The sequence below is a fragment of the Eschrichtius robustus genome, chromosome 8 (genome assembly GCF_028021215.1).
Source record: "Eschrichtius robustus isolate mEscRob2 chromosome 8, mEscRob2.pri, whole genome shotgun sequence".
Taxonomy (NCBI): domain Eukaryota; kingdom Metazoa; phylum Chordata; class Mammalia; order Artiodactyla; family Eschrichtiidae; genus Eschrichtius; species Eschrichtius robustus.
In genome coordinates, this window is record NC_090831.1 from 101,330,351 (window position 1) to 101,343,287 (window position 12,937).

General features: G+C 36.9%; 1 protein-coding gene across 3 annotated transcripts in view; it reads left to right on the top strand.

Annotated features, from left to right (window-relative positions):
- PTPRZ1 (protein tyrosine phosphatase receptor type Z1) overlaps positions 1–12,937 on the top strand; it is a 167,933-nt gene that overhangs the window by 91,005 nt on the left and 63,991 nt on the right. For all 3 annotated transcript variants that reach the window (XM_068549373.1, XM_068549374.1, XM_068549372.1), the window contains exons 5-8: positions 1,545–1,640; positions 2,112–2,178; positions 8,999–9,156; positions 9,324–9,474. In XM_068549373.1, the coding sequence (XP_068405474.1) occupies positions 1,545–1,640; positions 2,112–2,178; positions 8,999–9,156; positions 9,324–9,474 (472 nt within the window). The remainder of the gene's footprint in view (positions 1–1,544; positions 1,641–2,111; positions 2,179–8,998; positions 9,157–9,323; positions 9,475–12,937) is intronic.

Below are 12,937 nucleotides of genomic sequence, written 5' to 3' on the forward strand. Positions count from 1 at the left end.
TTTAAAAGCCCCTCAAGTTGCCTCTCAGAGATGTCATTTGTTTGTTGTTTGCTTTTTATTTTTTTTTTTTTAAACATTCATGGTTTTTATTTTATTTATTTATTTTATTTATTTTTATTTTTTGGCCGTGCCACGTGGCTTAGCGGGATCTTGGTTCCCTGACCAGGGATTGAACCTGGGCCCATGGCAGTGAAAGCCCGGAATCCTAACCATTGGACCGCCAGGGAATTCCGTCTTGTTTGTTTTTCAAAACACTCTTCACGTAATTGTGCAAGCAGGGAAACTGGGGGGTGTGCTTGACCTGCTCTTTCTTTCTGGCCTCTCACATCCTATAATCGGCTCCTTAGTTCTGCCCCTAAATGATGTGGGAGGTCAGAAAAAGGTTCAAACCACCTTTGTCTCTTACTTGAGTATCTAAGTCCCTGCAGCTAGTTTCTCTCCAGTCTTAATCCCTTCTCTCTCCCCCCTTCTCCCCAGCCCTGCCCCCTTCCCATCAAGGACTTCTATTGCCCTCCAGCCCAAACTGCTGGGACTGCCTGTGTGTCCCCTGCCTACTTCTCCAGCCTCATATCTCTCTTCTCCTCTCACGTGTGCTCAACTGAACTTCTAACAAACTACTTTCCATTTCCCACACTTCTCATACTTTCTTGCCTGTAGGCCTTTTCCTAGCCGGTCCCTCTGACCTGAACACACATTCATCTCTTCTGCTTTTTCATCTGTCAGCTTTAAAGCCACTCATGCTTCAGGGGTCAACTTGAAATCCTCTCTCTGAAAAGGTTTTGGTGACCACCCAAGGCAGGAGCCACTGCCTTCCTCTGCTTCACACCTGCTATTTCTCTGATCCATAGCCCTAACCACACATTAATCTTTTCAGACTTTCTGCTCTTCCCTTAATTATATGTCTAAACTACCTGAGTTATCAAATTTCCAAGCCCACGACACTAGGAGCACCAGCTTATAAGTGAGAGTGGAGGCTGTTATAGATAGATGTGTGGACTGAAGTAGAAAAGAACAAGGGATAGCCTCGCACCAGCGGGGAGAGACTTAAAATACGGAATTTATGACTCCTTTGGTATTTTTAAGGTAGAAGCAGAGAGTTCTTGAGAGTTTCACTATTAGTAGAGCACAATACAATAATGTCCAAAACTGGTAGCTCAGACCATCAAGAGAGGCATGTCCATTCAGGAAAGAATGAAACCATATTTGAAAGAATTCCATCAAAATAGTGAAAATAACATTTGATAATTTATTACATTTGATAATTGCTCTAGTAAATTATTCAGTGTCCCCTGGTAATCACAAAGTGGTAATTTCAGAGCTAGATCTGTCCAACTTTGTATTTCTTTCTTCATTGAAGGATAAGTGATAGTTGTGTATACATATAATTGATAAAATATTTTGAAAATTCACAAAATATAGAATTATATAGTTTATAGAATTTTTTAAATAGAATTTAATGAACTGATAAATTATTTTATTGTCTTTTTGCTGACTTTTTTGTGAAGTCTTTGTATGTAATAAAGCCATCTTTGTTACATTTATAGATGCAAATCTACTGCTTTGATGCGGACCGATTTTCAAGTTTTGAGGAAGCCGTTAAAGGAAAAGGGAAGTTAAGAGCTTTATCCATTTTATTTGAGGTAATCATTATACAGAGATTTAGCACTAACTTTTCAATCATGGGGAATATCAAAACACAACTTTTAACAAATCGAAGGGCTCATAAGTGGAATGATAACTGGTGATCATTTTCAAAGAGAACAACCTCTTGGCTGGTGTGTTTAAAAGGGGACTCTTGTATTTGTCAATTGGATATGTCACTTCCAGCTGGAGCAAATCTGTGCACTCGTACACTACAAGATTTGCTTATTTGCAAAGCATCAGCATGATACAGCAGTAACTGTGAATCGTAACATTTTTAAATGTCCTTTTCTTAATGGAAAATTATCTGGTTTTTGTTTGGTTTATTCTTAACTTGCTGTGAAAAAAAAAGTGTGCATTTAGGACATTACTTTTGAATACTTAAAATAGAATTTACTAATCTTTACATTTTATTGAATAATTAGTCAAATATTTTATGCAATTTTTAGAACATCATTCTTCTTTCACAGGTTGGAATAGAAGAAAATTTGGATTACAAAGCAATTATTGATGGAGTTGAGAGTGTTAGTCGTTTCGGTAAGCTGTTTGGAGAAATGTCTTTCTTCCAGATTTACTTTGGATGCATATGAATTTTTACAATGTTATAAAAATCACTTGTTCCAAGGAAGAAGGGCAGACATTTGTAAAGAGGAGCAATCTCTCACATCTTACACTTGACAATTTATACGTTTCTCACTAAAGAACAATTTATCAGAAATTTTTGTCACATAAAATCATAAAACGTTAATGTAAGTAGGAAGTTGGAAGTTTTCTAATTCTTTTATTGAAAATAATCTAATCACATTATGCATTTAAACGTATTTTTATTCTGTCTCTGCATTGTACATCTGTAAAAGACTCTATAATCTGAAACCAGTTAATTTTATAAAAATTTTATTTTTTAAAGTGAAAAGGGAATTGTTACTCAAGTTCAAATGTATTCCCTGGTGGTTTCCTTGATAAGTCCTTTGCTTTACCAATATGATGAGATAAGATTTTGGGAAGGTGAATGCTTACATAGAACAAGGTTCACTATACTTTTATATTGTTCTGCCTGCTATCTCACGGATCATGTAATTTGTCACAGCAAATGCTTTTGACAACATTGGCAAGAGACAGCAAACCTGTTGTTATTGTTGTTTTATTTTTATTAAGCAGAGTATTAATGTTGTCCTGAGTTATCAATAAAGGAGGATTATTCCTCTCTGGGAAGCTGCAAAATTTGAAATCAGAAACACAACTCACATAGATCCTTTTCTTGAAAGCAGAAATCTGGCCTAGGGTTGATTCATCTTTGTCAATTATCTGTGAGAACTTGAATTGACCAAACTTTTCAGAAGTCAGGCATATGTGAGCTCCTGCAGTGCAGCTTTCTTTTTTTTTTTTTTTTTTTGAAAGGTGCAATCAAATGGCATAAAGCTGTTAGTTATCTCCCTCCATCCACCTAGATTGCAGAATTCAACATTGAATGCCACAAGCCACACTTAATTTTTCCCTCATTTAGTCAGAAAGTGGAGTCTATGCAGACTGCAAGAAGGCAGCTAGTTTGAATTCCTAAACTTAAAATGATGTAAAATATGAACCTGAATGTTCCCAGGCCTTGCACCAGCCTGTGGCGACCACAAAAGTGATACTAACACTGGTTGTTAGTCCTGATTGTGCAACTGTGGCACTTTGGCCAATCTCTTGAGGCCTCGTCAGTTGTTTCTGGGGGTCTCTAGGAAGGTGTAGTATGATCTTAAGAACCAATTTGCTCATGTTCTTGGACTAAAGTTTCTTTTTAATATCTACTGTCTATAAGCCATTGAGCGGGATGCTTCATCAGAGCCTGCTGTCACCTAGTACCCTCCCTGGGGATATGGGTTCCCTAACAGCATTCTGCCTCTGTCCTGACTCTTAGTTCAGAAGCAGAACAAATGGTCTCCTGGGCTGGCTGGAAACACATACTAGTCTGCCCTCTATCTATCTTCTCTCTCTCTCTACCCAAGCACCAACTTCTTCTCTCCTCTTTTACCAAAAAAAAAAAAATCCTCCATGCCTATCAGCCCGTCTACTAGATACTTAATATTTCCATGTACTCAGCAAGGACACCTAAGCCCATACAGTTGGTAAGTGGTAGAGCCAGGATTTAGAACCTGTCTGTCCAAAAAGTTTGTTCTAATATATTGTAGAGATTTATATTAGTTACATGTTTCAGAGCACATATGAAACACCTGTCAATTTGATTTGAATGGTTGTGAGATATGATCTGTCCAAACTAAATAAGTTAAGTCCTTCCAAAGTTAAATGTTTGAGAGTTCTTGGATTAAATTTAGTCCTATTTCAGAGTCTAGAAAAATCCCCTGGTGCCCCATAAACGGTAGGCTTCCCAACATTGGCTGCCAGCCATTGCTGCTGGGAACTTGAAGGCAGTGCTCGTCTTTAGACAGTGACTCAGGAACTGCAGCTAAACTCACATTATATGGAGAATATGCAGCTAAAATCCTGCCACATATTCTCCATATAATGTGAGTGACACAAAAAATCAACACTGTTCAACCATCATTCAGATTATAAAGTTTGCCTTGTTACAGTGTGGGCTGGTCGCTCATTTCCTATATTTCTCTCTAAGAGACAAACCCATTTCTCTTTCCTTCCCTCTTTCTTACCTTTTTTTCTTTTCCTTCCTTCCATCACACCTACTCTATGTTAGACCTTGCTCTCACGTGGAGTGGTGAGAGAGGGGGTGCGGTTGCAGCAATCAGAGATAAGGCATTAATATTCCCCAGGCAGAGCCCACAAAAGGAAAAACTGTTAGTCGAAATCCTTCAAGTTGCAAGAAGGAGACACACCCCAGGTAAATCATCAGTGATTCTCAAATGGGAGCTCTCATCAGAATGATTTGTGGTGCTTTCCTAATCACAAATGCAGGCCAGGAATTTGTATATTGAAAAATCCTTTTTTTTTTTTTTGCTGTAAAGCTCTTTTTTTTTTTTAACATCTTTATTGAAGTATAATTGCTTTACAATGGTGTGTTAGTTTCTGCTTTATAACAAAGTGAATCAGTTATACATATACATATGTTCCCATATCTCTTCCCTCTTGCATCTCCCTCCCTCCCACCCTCCCCATCCCACCCCTCCAGGTGGTCACAAAGCACCGAGCTGATCTCCCTGTGCTATGCGGTTGCTTCCCACTAGCTATCTATTTTACGTTTGGTAATGTATATATGTCCATGCCACTCTCTAACTTTGTCCCAGCTTACCCCTCCCCCTCCCCATATCCTCAAGTCCATTCTCTAGTAGGTCTGTGTCTTTATTCCCGTGTTGCCACTAGGTTCTTCATGACCTTTTTTTTTTTTTTTCCTTAGATTCCATATATATGTGATAGCATACTGTATTTGTTTTTCTCTTTCTGACTTACTTCACTCTGTATGACAGACTCTAACTCCATCCACCTCATTACAAATAACTCAATTTCGTTTCTTTTTATGGCTGAGTAATATTCTGGTGTATATATGACAATGTTGATGTGGCCCCATCCTAAGTCTCATTGTCCTAAGTGATAAGAGTTGGTTTTAAGTACTTAATGGTTCTTTCCTTGCATTGGGCCTGACCATGGTCTTTGTCTTTATCTCCTTGTCTCTCACCCTCCTCATCTTTCCACCTCCTACTATCAGCCTCCCACGAAGGAGGATCTGATTGGTTTGTTAACCATTAATTCATGTTCAAAGGAAGAGGATCACTGAGTGAATGACTGATCACAAATAGAGCAGTGTTGGCTCAGGTGTGATTCTCTCTTATGTTAGCAATAGTGAGGTTATTCAGATGAGGTGCATGTTTCTGCAAGCCACAAAAAACCCACTTTAGTCCACTTTTCTCATAAGATGATGGTGCAATTGGAAAATACTACTGTAATTGTAAAGTCTTGTGATAGCAGAAAGAAACTTAGGACATGTACGCAAGTAACAAAAAAAATAAGGTACGAAATAGTTAACGTGTCCATAACAGAGACTAGATAAGTGGTATTGTAGTGCAGAGGAAGGAAGAATGGATTCTATACTGGGATGAGGGAAGGAGGAATTGAAAACTTTCTTCTGATTCTTTCCCTTGCTCTTAATTATTTCCCCTTTAATTTCTTCTCCAATTTCACGAAAATTATCTATTTCACCATCCCTATTCATATCTTCTGTTTTTCCTTTTCTGGCTTCTAGGTCTCCTGGTGTTGTTTAATTTCCCACCTAATTTAGCAGGGAGTCAATTTCTGGCTCCTTACTTAGTTAGTATTCTGTAGGTCCACATTTCCACGGAACATTTGTAAGATAAGTTTTTTCATCAGAAAAAGGAAGAATTGTAGTCCATTGGTGATTAAAAAAGAGGTTATTTAATCACAGATTTTCTAGATATCAGAAACATAAATCTGAAAATAGAAAAATATTCACGTATTCAAAATAGTTTCCTTAGTTTCTGAGAACTTGAATCTGAGTCTGAATTCTAAATAATCTTGTCTTGACATTGGAGAAGAGGAAGACATACTTTTAGAAGTTACCAATTAACCCATTAAACCTAATGTAACTTGAATTTTCTAATGGATTAAAACGATTTAGGTTGTATCTACATGACACTATCAATTCTGTCAATAGGTTTTTACTTCTAAGATTTAGTCTTAAATGCAGACAGGAAGCAGTTATCTATAACTTTATTAGCAGGCTTCTTTCTTCCTGAAGAAGTTTCTGTATTGCAGAAAAAAGTAACATTCAATAACTAACTTTTAAATGGAAATAATTTTTTTCCTTGAGGCTTTCTGGATATGTCCAATCTTCATTTCATTTAGAGCTGTAATGCACTATTAAGATCATCTGGTCCAAAATGTAAAATAGATAGCTAGTGGGAAGCAGCCGCATAGCACAGGGAGATCAGCTCCGTGCTTTGTGACCACCTAGAGGGGTGGGATAGGTAGGGTGGGAGGGAGACACAAGAGGGAGGGGATATGGGGATATATGTATATGTATAGCTGATGCACTTTGTTATACAGCAGAAACTAACACAACATTGTAAAGCAATTATACTCCAGTAAAGATGTTAAAAAAAAAAATCATCCGGTCCAGTTATTTCATTTCGTAATGAGGAATATGGGGTTCAAGAAGACTAAAATCTTGCAAAGGCTTTACTCTACTTAAGGTTTTCAACTCTGGCTGCATGTTTGAATCACCTGGGGACGGTTTTTTTAAAAATGTAGACGCACCTAAAATTATAGCCTAAAAATAAATATAGATGCTCAGGTCCCACTACTAGAGATTTAAACTAAAACAGCTTAGGGTGGGGTCTGGGACATTGATTTTTTTTTTTTAGTGCTCCCCAGATAATTCATATACTGCTACTCTGTACTGTACCATCTCACTTAGGCTAGATTAAATTGGCGTCAGGGACTATTTCTTAATGACCTAAATCTACAAGACAGAGCAGAGGACATGTACTGGACTGGGTAGTTAAATACAGATAAGTTAAAGTAAGTTAAACACAGATCTCACTGGTAAGCAGATTGCTGCCCATATGAGTGAGGACTGGTACACAAAGAACAAAATGGCCAAGGCAGTGCCATTGGTAAGTGCTGTTGGAAAGATGCAAGATCAAAAATGGGACTCTTCAAGGAGACAGATTTAGCTGGGTTGTTTCAAGGTTCTAAGGCTAGATGGAACACTTAGGAAAGGTCTACCAATTTTTTGTAGGAATTCTGTATTCTCGATACAAGTTATATATCTTTGTACATATAGCAGGAATAAATCAATATTTTTATTATATATATAAAATCTGAAATATATTTTCTACTCTTTGTACTGCCTTTTTACTCTCTTAATGGTGACTATTGATAAATAGATCTTGAGTATCATGTACATCATTTTTCCCTTTGTGAATAACGCTTTTTGCATGCTATTTAAGCAATCTCAACCTACCCTAAGGTTATGGAGATAATTTTCTATGTTTTCCTCTAAAAGCCTTATTAGTCTGTTCACATCTAGATCCACACTCTATTTAGAACTGATTTGTGCTCATGGTGTGAAGTAGGGAATAAAGATTCATGTTTTTCCATAAGGATATCCAATTGACACAGCAGTGCGTATTGAAAAGGTTAATCATTCATTACATAGTAATTTTTCTGTCGTAAATCAAGTAACCATATATGTGTGTGTCTGGACTCTCTATTTTCTTCCATAGTTCTCCATCTTTGCATAAATATCTCTCTATCATGATTTCTATGGCCTTATATAGTAGGTCTTCCTACTTGGTATCCCTACCTCTGTTATTGCTCAAGATTGTCTTAACTTTTTTTGCGGTTCCATTTAAATTTTAAAAATAGAATGTCAATTAATACACACACAAACACACACACACACACCCCAACACCAACCCATCTGGAATTTTGATTAAGATGTCATTGACTCCATAAAACAACTTGGGGAAAATTAACATCTTCACAATACTGAATCGTCCCATTAACGTGATATTTCCCACCATTTTAAGGTTTTATCTAATTCTCTCAAAGTTTTTAAATTTTCAGTGTAGATGTTTTACACATCACTTGTTAGATTTACTTGTATTTGATATTTGTTGCTATCATGTTATATTGTTTGAAATTTCATTTTCTATTGTTTGTTACCAGTAAATAGAAGTACAATTAAGTTTTATATATTGGTGTTGCATGCAGTGACTTTGCTAAACACACTTATTAGTTCTAATAGTTTATAAATTATTTTCAATATCTCACATGCTCAATTAGGTTATTTGAAAATTATGATGACATCATTTTTTCCTGCCCAATCTTCATGACTCTTTTTTTCTTTTTCTTACATTATTGTAAATAAATAAAGTAAATAAATGGTCCCAGTCCTCCAGTTCAATGTTAGATAAAAATGGTGGTATTGTAGAAGGATTCCTTGTCTCATTCTTTATCACTAAGGGAAAAACTTTCAATAAGTCATTTTTAAATATGATGTTTATTATAGAGTTTTGAAGATAATCTTCATCAGAATAAGGTTTTGTTTTTCTTTTCCACAAATTGGTATTAAATCCTATCAAATGGTTTTACTGTATCTATTCAGATGGCCATATGATTTCTGAATATCTTTCATATGTAAAAATAATCTCTCCAGCATCTTGCCCATGTAATGATAAAGCACCTAGCACTATGTAGGGATATATGCAAGAAAATTTAGAGTATGCCAGTTTTATCACCATTTTTGAAATAAATCTAAAATGTTCTTAAAATTTCAGTTCTGATTAAATACATACCAAAGCATATGTCTTTGTTTCATAGGGGCTTTGAGCAGCTAAGTTCCACTGTTGGGATTTCAGCTGAGATGTGTGTGATTCCTTTGTAGGGAAACAGGCTGTGTTGGATCCGTTCACATTGCTGAACCTTCTGCCAAACTCAACTGACAAGTATTACACTTACAATGGCTCCCTGACATCTCCTCCCTGCACAGACACCGTTGATTGGGTTGTTTTTAAAGATACAGTTAGCATCTCTGAAAGCCAGGTAATCTTGGAAATTCAAACAAATGAAGTAATTTGAAGCAATTTTGAAAGAATTGTTTTCTAAGCTTTACTATAGAATATCTGTTTTAAAGCATTTGCCGATATGCCTTTGAAGCAGATACACAGTTAAATTATGTGTTATTATATGTTAAATTATCTTCTTTCCAGCTGGCTGTTTTTTGTGAAGTTCTTACAATGCAGCAGTCTGGTTATGTCATGCTGATGGACTACTTACAAAATAATTTTCGAGAACAACAGTACAAGTTCTCCAGGCAGGTGTTTTCCTCATATACTGGAAAGGAAGAGATTCATGAGGCAGGTGTGTATTGAAATATAATTTTGTAGGAGGTAATTGTGGTATAGTGGGAAATATACAAGCCTTTGATTTTTGGAAATATTTTGCTTATAGCCTTGTAGCTTTAGGTAAGCACTTTAACTTCTCTGAATCTCAGTTGCCGTTTTTATAAAATGGCAATTAAAAATATCTGTTCTTTCCAACCTGAATAACCCCGTTTTGCAGACAAGAGACACTGAGATTCAGTAAGGAAAGTAATTTTTCTAAAATACATAGTAATAGGTGGCAAAGTCACATACACACCTCCACATTCTTTGTGTCATTTGCCTGAGCTAACAGCTATAAGAGAGGGATGAATAAGGCGTGAGGTGTTCAGAGCTTGGGGAGATCACTTCTGGTTGCAATGACTAGGGAATCTCCGTGGGAGAACCGCATTTGACCTGAGTCTTGATGTGTGATTTGGGTTTTAAATAAGTACTCATCCTTGTGTTGGCAGCTCCCAGAGAAGCCTAGTACCTAGTAAGGATTGAAACCAAAGGCACTGAATTATTAATGAATAAAAAGGGAGTCTTTCCCCCAGTTTCTTTCTTTGAACGAAAAGAAGTTTGTCCTTGTCAAGCCCAGGCGATGGAGAGGAGGGAAAGTCTCTTGAGTCTTTTGAAGCTGACACAGCAGTCAGAAGCCTTTGAAAGTGTCCAGAGGACACAATCAGTTGCATCTACGGACTTGTTCTTTTCAGTTCACGCTGAGGGTGCACTGGTTCATGAAAGAAAGAGTTGAAGTGGCCTTTGCTTTGGGGACTGAATACCTTTCCAAGTACATGGTCTTCTTTGATCCCCGTCCTGCAATGAATTTTTGGCCGTGTATAATATTAATTCAATAATCGTCTGCTTTTGAAGGTTGGGCATTAAAACAGCATGCTTTTATTGTTTCAATGTGATATTTGTGGGAATTGTTTATCCTTTAACAGCAACAATAACAACAGAGCACAAGACAACAGTGATGAATAGCTGCATTTAATGTGACATTGTTTCAAATTAAATTGCCCCAAAGTGAGGAAATTTAATTATGTTTCTACCAAAAATAGTAAATACTAATACTTCCTGTCTGGTAAATAATACACAGTTGATTAGAAAAAAGAAACAGATTTACCCATTTCCTTTACCGAAATGCAAATGACCAAATCACAAAGTAAATAAATACGATTTTTTGGTCATGTACTTTTATTAATTATATTTTATTAAAACCCTTCAGTGGCTCCCATTGCTTTTAGAATAAAATCCAAACAGTTTGTCATTACATGGTAGGTCCTATTCAGCACTTACTGGCCTTAGTGCTTACCCCTCCCTGGCCAGCTTCCTTCCCTCATCCTGACCTCTGTGAGGTCCCTGAAGACGGCAGACCACACTCTCCCAGGTCGCGTGTTCTTCCCTGCTGGTCTCCTCTGTGTTCTTCAAGACTCAGGTAGACCATTGCCTCCACTGGGGAGCCAACTCTGACTCTACCTCCACCCCTACCAAGCCTGGCTCTGGCCCGGGGGCACAGGACTGTGCCCTCGTGAAGGTGCCGTGCCCATAGGGTACAAGATGAATGATGCTCGTCTGGAGGTGTGCAATGTGCCCAGGAGCTCCTATACGCTGGGCAACCACACTTCCTAGCAGTTGCCATTGTATGATATTGTCTGTTTACTTATCTGTCCCCCACCACCATCTGAGCTCCAAGAAGGAAGTAACTAAGTCTTTTATCACTTTACCTCCTTTGCTGGGCTAAAGTAAAGCTCTCATTCATCAAATAGTCACCAAATGACTGAAAAAATCCATTTGCATATATAATAAAAATATGGCAGGTTGTGCTCAGTGGGTGCCTCTTGCATCGTTTAACGTGTAAACCCTTATGTAGTTCCGTTTTAATGTAGATCATTGTTGTTTTTCACAGTTAAGTGATGAAGGCTAAAAATAATAATAACAAAAACAGTAATAGACCAGTGTATTCAACCAAGCGTTGGCCGTATTTTCCTCATTTTATAGTTTGGGAAGCTGATATTAAGTGGCTCACCCAAGTTCATGGAACTGTAAAAGGCTGGAGTCAGTATTTGAACCCAGGTCTTCCTAATTCTAAAGACTTTCGAAGCTCTCTCCACTATGCTTTATAAGGGAACATAATTTATGCTTACATAATTTTATAATAAAAACTGATGACTTTAATGACATGAAACTTTTTTAAAAATAGTATTGGCTCTTTTCAAAAACTAGAACAATTGAATTCTTGCTTTTTCCATTATGAGTATTTGCATTCACCAAGCACGTATTTTCCATGTGCATATTCCTGTGATTTTTTTTTTCCCTTAATGGATACACTATCGCCCTTCTACTTTCTCGAACTGAATTTGAAAATAAGAATTGAGGATTGCATGTATTTTCAGGATTTAATCTTTATTAAATTTAATCTGAAAATGTTTTTATTACATGAGCATTGTAAAAAAGGAGAAAATATAGATAAGCACACAGAAGACAATAAAAATGCCTTATACTGTCATTACCCAGAGATAACTGCTATGAGGATTTTGAGGAATATCCTTCTAGGTCTATCTCTTAAATTAAAACTATATTATTATATCTCACAAAAGTCAGGCTGTACCACACTTATCTGTTTATTGATTTTGCTTTACTTAATGATGTAAATATATCATTAATCACATTCTTAATTTTATGTACTCTTCCATTGTATAGTCATAGCAACTTATTAAATCAGTTTCTCAGTTTGGGACATTCAGATTATATTTATATATTTTGCTATTATAAATATCGAACATCCTCATTTTGACCAAGAGAAAAGTAAGAGGTGGCATGAAAAGTGTCAGAATTCTGCTCTTGGTAAATGCATTGTAGAAAAACATATTTTGCAAAATATCAATACATTACAAGTAATTTCAAAAACCATGAGACGTCTGCATATCCATGCAAACTTCTTGAGGGTAGAAATCAAGCCTTATTCATTTTTGCATTCATAGGAAAACGCACTCAATGTTTGTGAGTGAATCCATATTTTACCAGAACTTCAGTCCTCTGTTTTTGCATTTTTACGTAGCGTTGCCATTTATTAAAAGGCATTTATTTTTGGCTTCATGGAATGGGCGGTGGCTCTTCTAAGAATCACAAAATTTAATGGAACCATCTGATCTTGAAGGAGTTAGTAAAAGCTGTCTCTTAGTTAATGAGAAATATGTGTCAGTAACCATACAAGCATCACGTGCGTGCAGAGGAGGTGAAGTCCAGCTTTGTCCCCTGCCTTCCAGGCAACAGATACCTCCCTGCTGCCCCCTTATCCCACTAGCAAGGCTCTCCACCTAGAAGCAGGGCCCTCCTGAAGCACAGTAGGAAAGAGCTGGGGCTTTCAAAGCCCAGTCGACCTCTGGTTTCAAACCGCAGTGCAAATACTTATTCGTTATATAAAAATTGTCAAGTTATTTAATTTCTCTGAGCTCAGT